The sequence below is a fragment of the Pollachius pollachius genome (assembly GCF_949987615.1).
Source record: "Pollachius pollachius genome assembly, chromosome: 16".
NCBI classification, from domain to species: Eukaryota; Metazoa; Chordata; class Actinopteri; order Gadiformes; family Gadidae; genus Pollachius; species Pollachius pollachius.
In genome coordinates, this window is record NC_136949.1 from 16,776,130 (window position 1) to 16,796,430 (window position 20,301).

Below are 20,301 nucleotides of genomic sequence, written 5' to 3' on the forward strand. Positions count from 1 at the left end.
GAGGGGTTCAGGCTTTCGTTTAAGAATCCATACACACGGTAGGACTGTTTAACAGTTAGTGATTTTGGTTTGTTTCGTTTTTATCTGTATTTTCTCTATATAGATTTTTTTTTCATTTATTTGTTTTACTATTAGTATTATTAGTATTTTATTATTTGTTTGATTAGTAGTACTGACCACCAAACCTGTGTGGAAGCTATGCGCTTGACGGCCTTCTAGGCCCCATTTATATCTAAAAGACGATAAACGCATGCAGTAAACACCTTTAACCAAGGGGGGCAGCAATACGGCTCTCTCGGTTGAGACAGCCGAAAATTGGTTAGGAGAACAAGTGCAATGCAAGCGTTGTATTGTTAAACACCCATGGTACTTGGCATCCCTGTCAATGGTTTAATAACTCAATTAATCAGTGATTCACAACAAGCAGTGATGGCTCTGTCCACAGCCCGTTCCTTCTTGTCAGAGGCGGGGTATGGGGAACAAGAACTGGACGCCAATTCGGCTCTGATGGAATTGGACAAAGGTGTGTTTGTTAAGCTAGTTGACGTTAGCAACAAGTTAGCATCCCTGGAGAACGCCCATTATTGTGTTTGACATACATATTATCACATATTTTATCATTACTGTGTGATGTTTCCCATTTATATATGTCCCTATGCCATACAACGATCAGCCTCACAATTACTGCAATAGCTGTTGCTGCAATGTGGCTGTTGAGGAACGAAGCATAATAATTGTACTCGTGTGTACTTGTACAATAAGATAATTAAAAGTAATTCTGATTCTGATTACAGGGTTGAGATCGGGTAAACTTGGCGAGCAATGCGAAGCAGTAGTGCTGTTTCCCAAACTCTTCCAGAAGTACCCTTTTCCGATTCTCATCAACTCGGCATTTCTTAAACTAGCAGACATATTCCGACTCGGGTACGTACACTGTATGATCACGTTCTTTGTTGATAAAGTTTGCCTGTGAGGTCTGCAATTCTTCATGGTTGTTTCTCTTTTTAGGAATAACTTCCTGCGGCTGTGCGTGCTGAAGGTAACCCAGCAGAGCGAGAAGCACTTGGAGAAGATCCTCAACGTGGACGAGTTTGTCAAAAGGGTTTTCTCTGTGATCCACAGCAATGACCCTGTGGCGAGGGCGATTACTCTCAGGTATGTATGATAAATTGGGCACTTATGTTTAGGCTAGATATATAAAATGGTTCAAGATGCAATACACAGAAGAATCATAGTCGACAGAAGGCATGCCTGCAGACATATTACCATGGTGATCCTGATATACTTCTTCAAATGCGCACTTTGTACATCTGTCACACGTAATACCTCTAAAACATGTTTGTTGTTTTTATTTACTCAGAATGCTTGGTAGTTTGGCCTCCATCATCCCAGACAGAAAGAATGCCCACCACAGTATTCGCCAAAGTCTGGACTCTCATGACAACGTTGAAGTGGAGGCTGCAATATATGCTGCTGCAAGTTTCTCTGCCCAATCCAAGTGAGTGATAATGGGTTTGCTATTATATTGGTGTTGGTCAATCCCAGTGTTTTTTGTTTTGTTTTACAGCATATAGAATCCTTCCATTGTAATATATTCACCATCAAACTGTCTCTTTTTTGTGATGTCTTCCAGGGATTTTGCAGCTGGAATATGCAACAAAATCAGTGAGATGATTCAAGGTAAAAACACTCAAGGCGATGAGCAGTCCCCTTCCCATCAACATAAAAACCCAAGCTTTACTATTCCTTTGTTCTAATATTGCTTTGTGTGTCAATATTGTAACAAACAGATATTTTGTCAAAAGTAAGGATTTTCCTCATTTTTAAAACAATCCCAAACAGTACTATCATATCCTAATCATACAACAGGGTGACTCTTTGGTCCGGAAATGTTGTGGGAAATGACGCAATTTTTTTTATCAAGGATCCCTCATGGAAACAATACTTTATTTCTGTACATATACTTCTGTGCATGGTGTAGGTCTGGATACACCAGTGGACCTGAAGCTGAAGCTGATCCCCATGCTGCAGCACATGCATCACAACGCCAGCCTGGCCTCGGGCAGCCGAGAGCTGCTGCAGCAGCTGGTCAACTCCTACCCCTCCACCCCCATGGTCATCGTCACCCTGCACACCTTCACCCAGCTGGCCGCCTCCTCCCTCATCGATATCCCCAAGCAGGTTGGATGGACGTGACGTTAGATCATAATTATTGCTTCTTTGTCCACCGTCAGCATCCACCCATACCATACTGGGAAGAACCCGTCCTCAGCCCACCCGGTTGTTCATCTTTAGCTGGACCCATTGCTTAGGGTACCAACTGTTCTGTATTGGGAAAGCTAGTGTTTCTACTAGTGTGTTGACTTGTGGCCGGACAGATGACTTACGTAGACTGATATTGTAGTTCAGGCTGATGAGCAACATTGTACTGTAGTTTGACTCACTCTGCCTGCCAAACTAGTCACCAGTGCTATCAGTCTCACAGACTGGTGTGTGTATTTTGGGAATGTCAGACTGACACCGATTATTGTACTGTAGTTTGACTAACTAGCCTAGTTGGAGTAACCTTCAGTCCGACTAGTTGGTTAATTGTAACCTTTAGAGATCTTTGTCGATCAGACTACACTGGCTCACAAAATAATAGGAAATGTAAAATTAGTCAATAGCTGTTGCTTAAGACTATTTGGCATTCAACTATTTACTTTTCTCAGACCACTCCGGCTTTCAGTAGTGTTTTGGAAGAAGGCAAATGTAATATCCTTTTTATTTCCTCCTCACAATATAGTTGCAGCTTCTTCTTCAGTACCTGAAAGACGACCCGAGGAAAGCCGTGAAGAGATTGGCTATTCAGGATCTCAAGCTTTTGGCTAAAAAGGCCCCCCATCTCTGGCTGAGAGACAACACCCAGGTGAGAAATCCCAAAAATGAAAAGCTACAATTATGTTGAAAAATAGGGACAACTTCATGGAAATTTTGAATACACCATGTTCCATACACAAATTTGACACCATTGCTCTGTTCTAACACGAGGTGAAGTGTGGGCGTGGTGGTAGATTTATTTTCAAATTGGCACAGAGTTTGAGATTGGCTACACAAAGTGGGAATGCTGTATACAGTAATGGCGATTCACATTGCCTCTGTCTGCCTCTGCAGACCCTGTGCGAGTGTGCCCTGACCAGCCCCTACACCAGTTTGAAGCTGGGCATGCTGACCGTCCTTTCCACCCTGTCCGGGACCATTGCCATCAAACAGTACTTCAACCCAGGGCTTGGTGAGAAGCTCTGACACAGATCCCTGGCTCCTTTAAAAATAAACATTGGTTGGAAGCTTAACTGAGGAGTATTACAAGCACTTTGAGGCCATTGTTTTGCAGTTTGACAAAGTGTGGATCCAAATGGAATGGTGAATTTAATAAAGATCCCATAGTCTATAACAATTATCTCCCTCCTTTTCTCGCTCTCGCTTTCCTTCCTTCTTTCTTTCTTCCCCCTCTCCCTCCAGGGAGTGCTTCAGTTCCTCTTCGCCTCACCGACCTGGTTAAGCTAGCGCAGGAATGCTGTTACCACAGCAACCTGGCTGTTGCTGCCCACGGGGTCGGCGTGCTCACCAACATCGCCATATCCTGTCCAGATCAGGGTTGGTTGCACTACAGACACTGCCCTTTTGGTTGAGCTAGCAATTAAGGGATGAGGGTCATCAATTACTCATCAGTGTATTGGACCTCAATGAACAGATACATTTTATTGGTGATGCATTCTATCTGTTATGTTGTCGCTGAAACAACAGTCCATAGATATAATTACATTGACAAATACATGTCACAAGTCACCAGTGCTTCAGGTGGTGTTTAAAATGTGCCTATCACCATAGGGGAAACTTTATAGTAGAGAAATGGCCAAAGATTTCTGATTCTCCATAACAAAATTCCTTTTCCATCGATTGGGTTTTTTAATCCGTAAAAAACACTGCGATAGCTGTCGCGTCAGTCGTGGTTTAATAGGTTGTCTTGTGGGTCACCAGATATAGTGCAGCTGGAACAGGACACGGTGCTGGGAGTGGAGGCCCTGCTGACACTCTGCTGTCAGGACAGCAGCCCCGGAGCACAGGCCTGCCTCAAGGTAGGTCAACACTTCTCTGGTCATCTAATGAAGGGAAGTCTGTAGCAAATGCATTTTGTAATGCATTCTAAAAATGAGTCTAACTGTAGAAGTGTTGACTCTGTGTCCATGCAATGACTGACTACGGCGTTGGAAGGGGAAAGTAAGCCCTCTCCCCCCCCCCCCCCCCTCCCCCAGAGAACGCTCACCTCTCTGGTGTGCCTGTTGAAGAGCCGGCCCCACCTCAGCCAGTCGGCCGTGGAGTTCCTGCTGGGCCAGCTGCAGACGTCCTGCGACGAGGCGCGGGCCCTGGTGTGCCACGCCCTGGCGGCCATCGCCAGCCACCTGCCAGTGCTGGGGGACGGCATGCTGGGGGCCCTGGTGGACCTGTACCGCGTGGCCTGCCACTCCTCCACCGACATGCAGCAGGAGCTCCTGGTAAGGGGGCCGTGTCCGCTCACACAACCAGGATGTAAAGGGCATGTTTGGCTTCAGTGGCAGGATTGTTTTAGCTAGAGAAACAGGTCATCCCTGCCCTACCTGCGTTTGAGCCAAGTCAGAAGAACGTGAATGCTCGTGCTCAACTACAAGAATACTTTTGTATTATTATAAGTATAGATTATAAATGTGAATTATCTAGTGAACCGACTATATATTGCGGTCATTGTAAGAGAACCCTTCAATAAGAGCAAGTGCGATTAGTAGTTACAATGCTAGCGGCTCTATCGGCATATACTCCGTATCGGCCGATACTCAAGTTCAGGAAACTGAATCGGTATCGGGCAGGGAAAAATGGTATCGGAACAACAGCTCTAGTTTTAGGATAGTGGTCATTAGGCTTGCATTACAATTAAGTCATTAAGCAGACACTTTGATCCAAGGAGACTTAAAAAGTGGGCTGAGGACTTTCAAGGCATACAATCCAAATATAAATGGCTACAAAACAATTATACTAATCCACAACCCATGGAAAAAGACTCGGTTCTGGATATATAGGGGCGGCATTACATTGTGTTTATTGCGTTCTGTAATAGATTTTTCAAACTGAGATTCTACTGACCCGGGTATAATGTAGTCAACAAAGTTGAGTGGATGCATTTATCCCCCCCACAACGCTTTATCACTGGTGTTGCTCTTAGGTTTCCTTGGCGACGGTGATCTTCGTGGCGAGCCAGACGTCTCTGTCGGCGGAGGTGAAGCTGGTCATCAAGCAGCAGCTCCAGAATGTGGCAAACGGCTGGACCGTGTACCGCATCGCACGCCAGGCCTCGCGCATGGTATGAAAGCAACCACGCCTCTATAACCATGCAACGTCCTTCAGTGTTTTGATTGGTTCAGACATGGCAAGCTAGTTATCTAACGTAAGTTTGAACCATGGTCCAAATTTTTTCAACGGGAATGGATTTCATTGTTGTTATTGGGATCCAGTTTTATGGCCTGAAACAGCTGGATGTGAACACGTTGACATCTCTCGGCAAATCAAATCTAAATAATAAACCTTTAACCAAATTTACTTTAATGGCCAATTAAGTCAAATTTTGAAATCTGATGTACTTAAAAAATCGAAACCAACAAAAATCCTTGACAGTATCATAAATATCTATTCCAAAACTGAAATGCCTGCTCCCAAGCTCATCGTTCCAAGTCCCAGAAGGCAAAAGGCCTCTGTTCTGGTTAACCCTGCGCTCTCTGGGCCACAGGGCTGCCACGACCTGTCCAGCGACCTCTACCAGAGCCTGCGCACGCGCGTGGCCTCGGAGCACTTCTACTTCTGGCTTAACAGCCTGAAGGAGTTCTCCCAGGCAGAGCAGTGCCTCAGCCACGTGCAGGACGGCAACTACAGCGCCGCCATGAGCGCCATCGCCGAGGCCCTGCGCTCCTACCAGAAGGGCGTGGCCTCGCTCACGGTCAGTAGCTCTGGAGGGTCTGTGCAGCGCAGTACTCAACCGGTCACATTGGATAGATGCATCATGTCTTAGCATATCGGCAATTTGAAGATGTATTCAGAAGCCTTTGTTAAAGAATACAACACGACATATATGGTGTATCGAAAGGTACGAAAGGAAATGCACATTTGTCTTTAATAGTGTGTCTCCCCTCATTTTAATGAATTAATGCTGTACAAGTAGGAATCTTGATGGATTCAGCTCCTGTGCTGCCCTGTCATTATCGTGGATCCACCAACACAAACCCCCTGGATATACCCCCCCCCCCCCCCCTCCTCCTCTAGGCTGCGAGCACGCCGCTGAGCCCGCTGAGCTTCCAGTGTGACTTTGTGAAGCTGCGCATCGATACGCTGCAGGCCCTGTCGCAGCTGGTCTGCACCTGCAACAGTCTGAAGACCAGCCCGCCGCCCGCCATCGCCACCACCGTGGCCCTCAGCTCGGGCAACGAGCTGCAGCGCTGTGGACGCATCTCCATGCAGGTGATGATGCCCCCCTAACCACACACACACACACACCTCGGACGTACAGACAGAATTACACACACACACAGAATCACAAACACATACACGCGCACAGACAGAATTACACACGCACGCACGCACGCACGCGCGCGATCAGACAGAATTACACACACACGGCACAGACAGAATTACGCACACACGCGGCACAGACAAAATTACACCCAAACAGCATTATACACACTCGCACACAGAATCACGCACACAGAATCGAACACAGAATTTCACAAAGAGAGGAAATGATTGCAGTGGTGCACACAACTGATGTTGTGTGGAGGAATAAATGTCAGGATCAACTTGTGTGTGTACAAAGAAAAGAGTGTTAAGGAGATGAAGATCAGTGAAGGTTTTAAATAACTCCTCTTATTTTGGATTTATAAAAAGATAATGAGGCCACAGCTGGTAAATATTTGTCTCTCTCTTTGTTCTGTTTTTAGATGAAGGTGTCCATGGACGAGTTCAAAAGCCTTGCAGCTCGGTACGGGGACCTGCATCAGTCATCCTTCGATGCCGACTATGCAACCCTGCGCAACGTGGAGCTGTATCCTTACCATCAACCCCCAGAGAGCTGGAGGGATCTCACACACCGACTGTGTCACACACCACACATCACTTTATAGATAGCGGCGCTCCTATTGCTCGCAGCTTGTGTTGTTTCTGTCCTTAACCCTTGTGCCCAGGCAGCAGCAGAGCTGCCTACTGGTCTCCCATGTCATCGAGGCCCTGATACTGGACCCACAGACTGCCAGGTGAGGGCTGTGTGTACCTGTAACTGTTAGGTGATGGACCATAATAAGCAAGACCATCCTTATCCGATCAGTGATTCAAAAACCAGGGTAATTTCAAACCCAATGGATCAATTGAAAAAAGGCAAACAATCTGATTGGTTGTTTGTTTGTTTTACACATAAATACATGTCACTAATTATGGAGGGGAATGCTCAGCTTAGAGCTTAGTGGACTAAATAAAAAATGTTAACACGCTTCACAAGACTAAAAACAAGTCCACTCCCCCAGGCTCCTTGTCAAACCAGTGTGGCGTTAGTCACTGGGATCCTAAGAAGAATTATTGATGACCTTGTGATTTTAAGTATCTGGCTCTCTATTTTTGTCTCACTCTCTCTGTCGCGCTGTTTCCTTGCGTCCAGCTTCCAGGAATACGGCACCCTGGGGTCGGTCCAGACGCAGAGCGAGTATGAGCGGCGCATGATGTCGGTGTTCAACCACGTGCTGGAGGAGGTGGAGGGCCTCAGCAAGAAGCACCCGCCCGTCTCGTACCTGGTGAGGTTCCCCCCCCCCCAGGAGTCAAGCCCTCCTATTGAAGGGCTCCTATTGAAATTCCAGCGAGACGTGTTAAAATGTTAACTAGCACCGTTGCTAACTTTACCTAGGCTAGGTTAGCCACACGTGACCCCATCCTTGCATACATCTCTGCCGTCCTCCGGGTGATTAAGTGACGTTCGTGTGGTTAAAAATAGACCATTGTTTTAATGTAAGGTTTTTAACCAAAGTAATGCAGTGGGCTTCAGTTTTGTTCACTGGCTTGTTTTCTAATCTGTTCTATTTTCGACAACTATATTTATCATGTCTTTGTTTGTATTTCAGCACACGGGTTGTCTGTGCGATGCGGTCATAGCACTGCTCAAGGTGCCCATGTCCTTCCAGAGGTACTTCTTCCAGAAGCTCCAGTCCACGAGCATCAAGGTAGCCCTTTTGTGTTTTCACAATCCCTCCTATTACAGCACACTGAACGAAGACTAAATTTAAATCACAAAAGCAGTCGTGTCCAACGTGATGGACTGTGACCAATCAGCTAGGTTTTACGGGACATTGCTATCATCTTTATTTATGACCTCCCGAAATAGCCGTAAATCTCCAACAACACACCGTCACTACATCATAAAAGCTCCACTGTCGTCGTCACAATCTGATTATTGTTCCTTGTTTTGATTTAAATTGTCATTTAAATGTAATCAATTTTACAATATAGTGTTTTTGTAGAATAAAAATGTAGATTATGGAATGTTTCTTTTTTAAGAAACGATTTGTACAGCATTCATTGTAACTCATTAACAATAAAAAAACAGCATACCAAGCTTGGAATATCCTTATTCCAACATATGTAATCCTAAATGTAAATGTTCTTTATTCCCCTGGCTGATCCTCTAATGGGTTCGGCCCGTACATCTCCCTCCCCTTCAGCTTGCCCTTTCCCCGTCTCCACGGACACCAAGCGAGCCAATCCCGGTACAGAGCAGCCAGCAGCTGTCCTTGAAGGTGGAGGGTGTGGTGCAACATGGCTCCACCCCTGGGCTCTTCAGGAAGATCCAGTCGGTGTGCCTAAACGTCACCTCCGTGCTCCAGAGCAAGACCGGAACGGATTTCAAGGTACTCGTGGAAGATGCTGCTTATTCACCTGGCTTATGTCTATCGGTTTCAAAGTTTGTATGTAAATATCTTGGTAAGTTTACTTCAGGTGAGCATTCTGAGCCAAGGGCTCCACTGAAATGCCTTCAGTACCACACCCTCACATGTTTATATATGGTCTACCAGGCGTGCCATGAAGTCTTTGTCTATAAAAACATTCAATGTGAGTGAAAGTGGTGAATTGGCGGTAGTATCGACGATGGAGAATTGAAGCTTGGCGACTGAGCTTAGTGATCATTAGCCTTTATTAGCGGCAGCATTTACCAGGCGCTTTAAAGAGCTGACTGGGCTTATTAGATGCTGCAAACACAAGTTGGCGTTGAATTGTTTGGGCTCTGTATCCCTCCATTATTTTCTCGTCCAAAGGAATGCTTGTCTAATTGTTATTTCGTTTTGGGTCACTTTGGACACTTTGATCCTATTTGTTTAGTTTAACTGTACTTCGTCTTGTTTACGTTCTGTTCAGATCCCACTGGACACAAAGACCAACGAGATCGAGCAGCGCGTGGAGCCCCACAACGACTACTTCAGCACCCAGTTCCTGCTCAACTTCTCCGTGCTGGGGACGCACGCGGTCGCCGTGGAGGCATCGGTGGTGGACGAGAGCGGCATCGAATGGAAGACCGGCCCCAAGGTCACGGTGTCCGTCAAGTCCCTGGAGGACCCATACTCCCAGCAGCTGAGGCAGCAGCACCAGCAGCAGCAGCAGCAGCAGCAGCAGAGTGGAGCGCAGCCCGCGCCTCAGAGGAGCGTGTATGGACGCTTTTAACACCAAATAGGCTTTTTTTTTATTATTATGATTGCTGCAGTGTCAAACCATTGTGTCTTGTTGACGACCAACTTGTAAAGCTTTTTTTTCTATTCCAAGGATTAAAAGATACCATTTTTGGAATAACTTACCTGAGTATTTATTTGAGTCCGATTTGGATATTGAGAACCAATCACTACTGGATAGCGTGAAATGTACATTTGATTTTATATTGCACTGTTTGGTTCAATTGTGGATGTCCTTGGATATGTGGCCTCGGTCATCATGTGTTGCAGTCTATGCAATGACCAACAGGAGGCATCGGATCACCGTCAGTCGTTCGAGTCCACTGTCACTTGCAGCTGCTGGTTTGTAGCATCCGCAATTAAACTTAACTTTATTGCTAAGTCTTAGTAAATGCGAAAAGACGAACAACAGCCCAGTAAATTTTTTTTAGCCCTGTTGGTGCGAACGGGGTGAAACCGTGATCCTCACAATCAGCAGCCTGTACATGAACCGGACCAGTAATGATATTACGAGATTGCGTTTGATTGGCATCTGCGCCAATGTTGCCAGGTTGGACCAGATTTCCAAACCCAATCTGGCAACACTAGTCGTAGCGGGCCTTTGCTAGTGTTGCCAGATTGCGCGGGAAATCGGTCCCAATCTGGCAACACTGATCTGCGCACTGGGTCGCTGCTGGTCGCTAGCAGCTCAGAGACTCCGTACTCCGTTACGAAGCGACGCGGAGCGGAGATAACGGGTCGCACACGACGGACAAACCCCCCGACCACCACCGCACACGATGCGTCTTTTAGTCTCTGTTTTATGAACACCATCGGACTTGGCGGGCTTCGGTGTGCACAAACGGCGTCGTCTCCCGTCCGTGTTTCGCCGCCCATGGGAGCGCAGTAGCTAGCTAACTGGAGGATGATGATGTCTCATCGGTGGAATCACCCCGACTGAGATGGACCCAGCGACCCAGCTACGGCGGAGTCGTAGCCTGCTAGCAAGCTAGCGAGCCGAGCTCTCATGATCGGACCCCTTCTGCGACGAGCGAACGGCCGGGAGAGATCCGTCCCCGACACGATACTTTATTCAGACCCCGTTATGAGGCTGTACGGATTCCAGCGAGACGTGTTAAAATGTTAACTAGCACCGTTGCTAACTTTACCTAGGCTAGGTTAGCCACACGTGACCCCATCCTTGCATACATCTCTGCCGTCCTCCGGGTGATTAAGTGACGTTCGTGTGGTAAGTACCACCCAGTGGGTGTCTTCGGTTTCCCACTCACACATGAAGGACTGGCCGTGCTCTTGCGGTTTGGATTTGGGCTGTGTTCGTTCAATCGTTTGCTGGTTTGTTTCAATCACGTTACTGGACTCGCACCGGGGGGGTCCAGACCTCCTGCAGGGTGTTGAGGAGTAGTGTTGTGCTGATAATGGGTGCTTTAAAACATTCCTCCTACATGGCATGTCTTCAGCATCTGCTCCCGTTATGCTAGCTCAGCCTAATGGAGGCTGGGGAGCACGCCTACTCCTGGCTTCTGGAAGTGTCCTCCTCCCCTGGTCCCAGTGTGGCCCTTGTCCCAATGTGACCCCCCGCCCCTAGTCCCAGTGTGGCACCCTCCCCTGATCCCAGTGTGTCCCCCCCTCCCAGTTCGTGTTACCAGCGGGTTATTGGCGCACACGCTGGTGTCTGCTAGTAACACAACGATGCACATAACAATAACTTTGGTGCATCACAATAAAATTGTGATGTAGATAGTTTTCAATCCATCGTTGCACATTGTGGGTATGCCAGTGCACCGAATAGCTCGACCAACAGCCAAGCACCGAAGAGCCAGCGTCATCAACAATTCAGTTCCCCATACTGTTACTATAGCTATCTAAACACAGAATGGAAACCTTTCATGCCAATATTAAGTGCTGGCGTGATGTTCCGCTTCTCTGCTTGACTTGGTAGTGGGCTTCTTTGTGGTTGGGTTTGGAGAAGGGTGAACATGCTGCTAACCACCGGTCTTGTCTCTGCAGGCAGTGTGCACCAGGATGGCGGAGCTAATGGACAGCGCCCGGAAGCTGGGCTGGGTTCTCCTGAATTGTACCGTTCGTTTTATTTTTATGTTCATCAACAACTTTGTAGCCATACCTTCCTACTGTTTATACCTTATACTTCTTCAACCGCTGAGAATATGGGACAGTCCTACGTTTTGGCACATTGAAGGAATTATGTTCAAATGGATGCTAGCCATGGTGTCTTCGTGGGGCTGGGTCGCAGGGTATACAGGTAAGAGGCCTCAACAGCCCTGAACGCATTGCATGCACACATGTTTTCACAACTGTTTGCAAAGCATTAGAAAGTTTTCTGTTTGTTAAAACTGGTTTGTGAAGCTGCAAAGACTGTTACTGTTATGGTCATTTCCCCTCTGTCTGGATGTTCTCCCACATGAGCTATGTTTACACTGAGATCATGTTATATCCAGAGACTAAGTGATGTTTTTAGTGAGGAGCGTGATCTTGGAGAATAGTCTATGTACTTGTTCCATTTTGAATGATTTAAATGATTCATAAACAAGAGGAGGATATGTATAATGTTTGGCTAATTCACTTATGAATGACTGATACATCAATCTTGTAAATAATTTCATAATAACACAGACATACCAACAGATGTAAAATAACAGTTTTAAGGGCGATTTGTTGGTTCCTTGTAAACCAACTGGCCTAATGTTTATCAGGGATTCAGCTCCGTCAGTGGTGTTCGGTTGCACCAGGCCACAAGCTAAACGTTTACAAATTACTAAGTGCTGAACATGGCCTGCTAATAAATATTGCAACGTATTCTGCCTATGGAACACCTGGTTGGAAGATGAGGAACTGCGAATGTTAACGGACATGCCATTGAGCAGTGCTCTGAGCACGTCAGGCTGTGATTATGTGGGACCCAAAATGCCACCTTATCATATGGATTATTAAATAAATTAATGGATCCTAATTGGGAAATGGTGCATTTGAAGGGAAGTCGATGGGTAATGCAGATAGTGTTTTGACGTGAGGTATTCACATATTTATTCTTTAAGTCGGGTATGAAAGTGCACAAACAAAAACGCCCCTGTGTAGCACTTGATGTGTCAGGTGTTGTGTTGTGATGGTGCAACAAGTGTTCAGACATGCAACTTTCAAACTCACATTCAGCGTCTTGCCAGAATGCAGCCTTGCCTCTCCTATAGCATAGGCGACCAGGCACCCATTGATCGGGTTTGGTCTCTGCTACCTTTCTCTCACCAGGGTGTGTGTGTGAAATACAGAAGGAAAAGGATGTACCTTAATCAGAATTAAAGAAGTGAAGCTGAAGTCCTACTGCTTTGCCATGTTCACTCAGCCCAGGCCTTGTAATGCTGTCCCAGACGCACACATACAGCGTGCTGGGGCTGCAGCAATGTCCGTATGCAGATGTTCAATCCAAATGGCTCAAATAAACCTCTGCAATTTGCATGTCAGATTGTGATTACGTTTCACAGATGAGGGAGGCATTCAGTTAGTTTGAAGGCATACAGTGGAACATTATGATTGAGTGATATCATCATTTGATAAACAAATGAAAGGATTACTGTCACACAGGCCCCTTATTGTCCTATAGTTTCTGTGTACTGTACTTGCACACAAAATTTGCAAAGCAGAAAGAAATAAATATATAGCTTGTTCCTTCTCCTTGCGGCCTAGGTCGAGACCATCCTTTTGAAAGGGGAGGAAAATGGATTGGGTCTGAGACCATCCTTTTGAAAGGGGAGGAAAATGAGTTGAGTCTGAGACCATCCTTTTGAAAGGAAAATGGGTTGGGTCAGGGTTGTAGAACCAGTGGGCTACTTACGTCTTGCATGGACCATGGCCTCGAAATCCATGATGCAATGCTATTCCGAGGACCTTGATCATGGCTATGATGTCACAGGCCACGGTTAAGCTGGGGTGTGCTGTTAATCACCACATAAATCTTGCATCATTTAAAAAAATATTATACAGCTCATTTTACTAGAACTGATGTAACAGGGCACACCTGGACCGGGAGGCTGTGTGCTCTGTACTCTAGCAGTAGTTCTACCACATCTCCCATTGAGAGGTGGTAGAACCTCGTCATGTTTACTTTATTGCACCTCGTCATGTTTAAAATCCGTCCACATACCTGGATCAATCAGATCTCTTAAAGACAAAAACTGTAAAGATGAATGTTAAAGCTGAATTGTAGGTAAGACCTCTACAGTTGGTCAGGATGTTCATAAATCCTTTGTTTAAAATGACAGCAAAATGTTAATTTTTTTGTTGTCAACAGTGTTGTCATAATGTTGTAATAACTAAATGCGCTTGTATGGCAACTGTCAAATGAGAGGAGTTTCAGGATGTCCTGTCAGAGAGGGCTTTCTTGCTAGTGTAGAAAACCAGAAAAGGCAGGCATTTTGTAGGAAGTGTTGTCTCCATTTACATGCTTGCCTGTAGTCATTCCAACAGCACAGGTCACATCATATTTTGGTCCTATTTCTCCTAGACTCCTTCCCTCCGCTGCAAGGATAAGCAGCAAGCAGCAGTCTTCCTAGTAGGACTATATATTAGTAGGGGTATTCCGTCGCTGGAGGAGGGATTGTAACAGCTTGACAAACTTGTATGAAAAAATTAAGAAAAATGTATATAATTTGCTGTGCCTTGGGCTATACTACCTCCATAACTACTTATTGTTGGGAGAAATTCCCTTCCCTGTGTAATGTGGTTAGCCTGCAAGGAATCTGTAGAATGTGTTCCTTGCGATTGAAAAATAATGCAAGGTGTTTGGTCGTATATCAATGCCCAAAACAATGTGTTTGTAATACCACTGTAGCATACATCGCCTGCGGAAGAGGATAGACACAAACCTAAAAAGTAGGGGAGGGGGAGGTTGGAAAGAAGTCAAGGTCATTGCTTCACCATTTAGCTGACCTTCCCTTACTGGATTAGACACTGTTGCTGGCTGTCCTGCTGGCTAACTGTGTCATCTCCCAAAGACAATCTCCCTAATGTATCCTATCTGACAGCTGACCCTTCTCTTTCCCGTCCATATTGCCCCTGTTCCCATGTTATGGACTTTGGCGTGATGATTTGGGGGCTCCTTGTAAAAATGACATTGTCTTCATTACCTCCTAAACACACACAAACACATGCAGATACATATGCATGCTTACACCACACACTGGAGTGACAGATGGGATGTCTCCTTCTGAGGTGCGTTCTAGAATACCCCCATGCTCTGGGCGCCTGACCTCTGCCTTCCGGAGGCTTTGAGCCGGCCAAGTGGTTTACCTTTCTTTAGGTTTTGAGCAGAAAGTGTAGGTGTAGACTGTAGAGAATGGCTTACGGATTACTAGGTATTCCCAAAACAGGATCGGAGAGCACTGCCTCCGAGGGGTGTTGATTTAAAACTGATGATCCCACAACATGTCTCCCTGTCTGTGCTTTTTGAACGTGGGATGAGGCAGCAGCCAAGTAAAGCACATACGTGCGTCCTGAAGCTGACAGCCGTGGTCATGTTCAAACCATGCTGCAGCCGGGAAATCACAGGCTCCATTTAAAAAATACTACTTTGCGTTTGGGAATTATTTAGGTGTGGGTATGATTGTGTCAGTGCTTGCTTTGCAGTATAAAAGGGAGCAGTCCTATTGTGCTGTGTCTACACCTTCACCTTATGGTGGTAGGTGGCTCGTGGTAGCTCGTCTTCGCCCCTCTCACCCTAGGAGCTCTCAGTGGACATGGCGCTTACCACTTACACACCCTGGGTCATGACCACTAAGCTCTCCCCTGCTTTACACTGTGGGTAAAGACCACCACCCCATCCCCCTGCTTTACACCGTGGGCCTTGACCAGTGACACCACCCCATCCCCTGCTTTACACCGTGGGTCTTGACCACCATGCCCTCCCCTGCTTTACGCCCTTGGTCTAGACCACCACGCCCTCCCCTGCTTTACGCCCTTGGTCTAGACCACCAACCCCTCCCCTGCTTTACGCCCTTGGTCTAGACCACCACGCCCTCCCCTGCTTTACGCCCTTGGTCTAGACCACCAACCCCTCCCCTGCTTTACGCACTTGGTCTAGACCACCACGCCCTCCCCTGCCTAACACCGTGGGTCGAGACCACCATCCCCTCCCCTGCTTTACGACCTTGGTCTAGACCACCACGCCCTCCCCTGCTTAACAACGTGGGTTGAGACCACCATCCCCTCCTCAGGCATTAAGGCTGCCACACACTGGCCCAACCGTTGGCCATCTGAAACGTTTGGGGAGACTCGGACGAGTTCGGGAACAAATGTGTTTGGTGGGTTAAGCTGTGTTGGAAGCTTTTGGAACCGCAAGGACGTTGTCTGGTCCGATTCAACATGCAAAGTCTATGCGTTAGCTGTCTTGAGAATTTGAGCCATCGGATACTCTGATTTGTTTTGTGGTAGTTGTGACTAGGTGCTATCGAATCAGTGCAGTGTGTGGGAGGGGCGATGGTTACAATGATAAACAAACAAACCACTTAAACAGAGATGGCACAGCGTTACAAACTACACTTCGTTGTTGCATCGCGTTTTTTGGATATTTCTACATATTTCTGGAAGCCATGGCTGCGTGGACCGCTTTGTATTTCTAATCTGATAATCTATGGTCTGCAATCCGTTCCGTGGTTTCCCTCATCTCACGCAAGCGCAGAACGTACACGCTACTGTCTAGTTGGCAGTCTTCGCGGCATATTTCAATGCAACTTTCCTGCTGAACGGGTCAGACAAGAGGCTGCGGAGTGGTCAGATGAAGGCAGTTGGCCGTTGGTTTGAGTCTGGGCTGTGTGTGGGCCCCTTTAGCATCACAGAGAGGGAACCCCTCCAAGCAAGGCGCTTCCCGTAGGGGGTTGGGGGGGAATCCAACAACTGATTACCTCCCCTGTTGCTTCTGTTCAGCCAACACCCTCGCCTCCCCCAGACCTCCTAGAGGTTTGTATGCAAAGTGATGGACAGGCGATGAATAGCCTCTGCTCCATGCCCCCCCCCCCCCCCCCCCCCCCCCCCCCCCCCCCCCCCCCCTCCCCCACTTCCTCTGCTGTAGCTGATCGATACAGGCCACTACCACAACTCCCTGGCAGAAACGTAGAATGAGTCTACATGTGGTCTGAACCAGGGTGCTGGGTGAACAGCGAGGCCCCAACCTCCCCTGGCCTGTGTCCAGGTGTATCGGATGCGGGCAGAGACGGAGAGCGCTCCCACCTGGCACCAACGCAGCGTCTCCAGTAACCTTGTGATCGTGTTCCACGTCAACATGTAAATAAGAATGTGGCGTTCAACACCTTTGGTGTCCGCCGGACAAGAGGCCGTGTGGCCTTCGACACGTGACCTTTTACTATTTAAAAGCTGCTGATGGAGTTAAGCATCCACTCAGGGGGCGCTGAGTGTATTTTTTCCATGACAATAGAGTGTGAACTAGTGTTAGAAATGGGTAATACAGCTTTTGTGGATCTTAATGCGACTTGACTGCTAAATGGGAATCCCCATAGTCCCATACAATCTGTAGTATACTGGATAAAAGCTGAGGTTTACTGCATACAAGCTGTAGTTGTAGTTGCTGTAGCTTACTAGTTCAGTGTATAAAATAAAGCAATAGGGTTACAGCAGTCAACTTTTCCATCAGTTCTGTTCTTTGACTATTTGCAACTCTGAAGTAGCTGCCTAAAGACACAAGGTGACTGGCTGGTTATGTGAGAAGCCTAACAGAGATGCCTTGAGAGGTAATGTCATGTCTTCACTGTATAGCTGTTGGGTGTTGTGAAGGTGAATGCTAATATACCCCACTCCACTGTTCTGGTGATTCCTGCCATGTTTAACCAGGACCAATAATATGCAGTTCTTTTAAGCCTCTCGCACACGAGGCTTTATGTTTGAACAGCTCGGGATCTTTTCAGTTCAGGCCTTTGGGGCTTCCTTTTTTGTTTTGCTCATTAGAAGCTTATACTCCCGAAAATAGCTGAATTCCACCCTTATCAAGGGAGGATGACAGCTTTCCAAAGTGTAACTAGAAGTACTATTTCTGTTGTGTTCAGCGCAAGCTAAGCCCTGCTTGTGGGTTAAAGTGCAACGACCAGCCAGCATTGTTCAAACATTGGTTTTGTTCTGCTAATATTTGTGTTCCGTCTGTCTATTACCTAGTCACTTTGTAGTCACTGAAAGCCAGAGTGTCAAACCATCCAACCTCCAAATGCTATGCCATCGCAAGGTTATTTTGTTGAATCTGGTTCAGTTTGACTAAAACTCAATGGGCCAACCCGTTACCTACGTTGACTTTCAGATAAATAAACATGCTCTTTCTCTTGAAACATAAACTGATCCCACGGTGACCCCCACCTTCTCTCCTCCCTCCCCCTCCTGCAGTGACGGAGTGGGGCGACGACGTGAGGCCCTTCTCGGAGGACGAAGCCATGGTCATCGTGAACCACCAGGCGACTGGGGACGTGTGCACGCTCATGATGTGCCTGCAGGACAAGGGCACGGTAAGGAGGGACCCCACCGTCACCGCACCACTTCCCCAAAGCCTCCATCCAAAGCTGAAGTAAAACGCCCCCCCGTGTCCCCCTCTGACGCGTCCCCTTGCCGTTGGTTGAGGGCAGACCCCGCCGCCACTACTTCCCACCGGTGATTTTAGAGTTGTTGTTTTGGCTGAATCAAATGAAGTGGAGGCCAGACACTTAAAAGAAACAAGAGGTGTGCGAGCAGAAAGGGTATTGTCCTTCAATATGGTGTACTTTCTGACCTTTGACCCCTTGACCCCCTTGAAGGTTCAGGGGCGGGGCAGCAGACAGTTGAACCCCATCACATGTGACCATCGATGGTCGTTTCTGAAATATCAGTTTGTGGGATTTGTATATGAATGAATTTATTAGTGAAGTCAAAATGTATGGTAGAGTTCCGGTTTTATATATTATATTTGATGAAATTGGTTGCAGAGGGTTGAGCTGATGTAAGATCATGTTGGTATTGGGATAGAAATGGATGCATTTGCATGACAGTGAAATTTGAGTTTGGGTATCAAAGAGTTTTAGTGTTGCATCAGCAATTTGAATTAGAATTTCAAAAGTGTGTGTGAGCTAAGGGTGTGTTTTGGTCAGAAGAAGTATGGTGGTATCGTAAATCTTACGACCTGAGTAGAGTAAAAATAATTCTCAAATGAGGGCAGGGTGTTTTCTTGTAAGGTAGTAAATTACAAAGTCACATGAGGATGCAATTGCAAGGTGGAAACATGATGCATTAAGCTGCAAGATAACTATTGCAGTGTGCTTCCTGTGTCGTCTGATGTCTGCAGCTCACTCAGATCCCTCTTTTATGTCCAAACTCACCCTGAAGACCAGGCTCAGATTAGAACGGGTCTCAAATATCGCAATTCATAGTGTTTGTTTGCTATCTTTCGACTTTCGACAAATACGGGCATCTGGTTTAGCACAGAAATTACAGCTTAGCAGTTCAATGATGGTAGGAAACACAGTCTTGGGTGTGGTTTATCGTTCTCAATTTATTGGACCATCGTAATCGATAAGGGTATCCTGTGGCTCACTTGAGGTGTGAGCATTTGTGCGTTACGTTTATATTTGCTTCCATTGAATGTGTCAGTTTGCTGTAGATTGAAATCGACGGGGTCTAAATATAATGAACATGTTATAATACATCCGGTGCTCTGTAGCTGTGTCGAAGGGGGAAAAAGACGAGTATTCAAGCACAAAATGTCAATCACTTCAGCAGGAGAACTGAAATGCTATCCCCCCGCTACTACAAGCTGCCTACACTGTAACCCAACCCTGGCTTCGGCCTGGCACACTGAGCCAAGTCGTGGGAGCAGTGTCCCTGCATAGGGCCTGGGATCACATGGCCACGGGGGTGGGGGTCCCCAAGACGTAACACAGAAATGCTGGGACATGGTGACCCCTTCAACAACTGGTGCTGATTTTCCTCTCGGCACGGGAGCACACATGAACTGAGAGGCCCGTCAGCCAGTGCTGTCCCCCCCCGCAGTCCTATGGAGGTGGAGGTGAAGTGAGACTGCGTGGTGCTTGCCAGGGTGGGCCGGGGGTCAACGCCAGCCACAAAATGGTTTCTCCCTGTGCTGTCACAGGGAAAAGGAGGGATACAGGCGGCTAGAGGAGAGCTGTGGTGCTCCGTAGACATGTGTGATGTGTGTATTGCTCATGTGTTGTTGTATCTTATCAGGTGGTAAGGAAGATGATGTGGTTGATGGACCATGTGTTCAAGTACACCAACTTTGGCCTGGTGTCCCTCATACATGGAGACTTCTTCATCAGACAGGTAAGAACGCCGTGGCTGTTAATGATTACATTGATGGGATTCTGCTAACGCTTTTATCCAAAGCGACCTACAACCATTCATTCACATACCGAATGCGGTCAACCATGTATGGCGATAGCCTGCTAAGTCAGGGTGAGGCGTCTTGCTCAGGGAAACCTGGACACTCAGCTAGGAGGAGCCGGGGATCAAACTAGCAACCTTCCGGTTACCAGTCATCCCGCTCTGA

At 46.9% G+C, this 20,301-nt stretch overlaps 2 protein-coding genes across 2 annotated transcripts in view; both read left to right on the forward strand.

Moving 5' to 3' along the window:
• The first annotated feature begins 358 nt into the window (after positions 1-358).
• Positions 359-9,870, forward strand: ints7 (integrator complex subunit 7). The gene is made up of 20 exons (XM_079753272.1): positions 359-523; positions 795-924; positions 1,009-1,155; positions 1,361-1,498; positions 1,634-1,680; positions 1,982-2,181; positions 2,786-2,908; positions 3,154-3,271; positions 3,502-3,636; positions 4,021-4,118; positions 4,296-4,535; positions 5,237-5,374; positions 5,798-6,004; positions 6,328-6,522; positions 6,999-7,102; positions 7,242-7,310; positions 7,709-7,841; positions 8,166-8,264; positions 8,763-8,948; positions 9,454-9,870. Exons 1-20 carry the CDS (start codon positions 364-366, stop codon positions 9,754-9,756), a joined length of 2,970 nt encoding a protein of 989 aa, XP_079609398.1. The 5' UTR covers positions 359-363; the 3' UTR covers positions 9,757-9,870.
• Positions 9,871-10,477: 607 nt separating this feature from the next.
• The window catches only part of lpgat1 (lysophosphatidylglycerol acyltransferase 1), a 30,001-nt gene continuing 20,177 nt past the window's right edge, over positions 10,478-20,301 (forward strand). The window contains exons 1-4 of the mRNA XM_079754127.1: positions 10,478-10,989; positions 11,769-12,021; positions 18,153-18,271; positions 19,980-20,075. Coding sequence (XP_079610253.1) covers positions 11,784-12,021; positions 18,153-18,271; positions 19,980-20,075 — 453 coding nt within the window. The 5' untranslated portion in view covers positions 10,478-10,989; positions 11,769-11,783. The remainder of the gene's footprint in view (positions 10,990-11,768; positions 12,022-18,152; positions 18,272-19,979; positions 20,076-20,301) is intronic.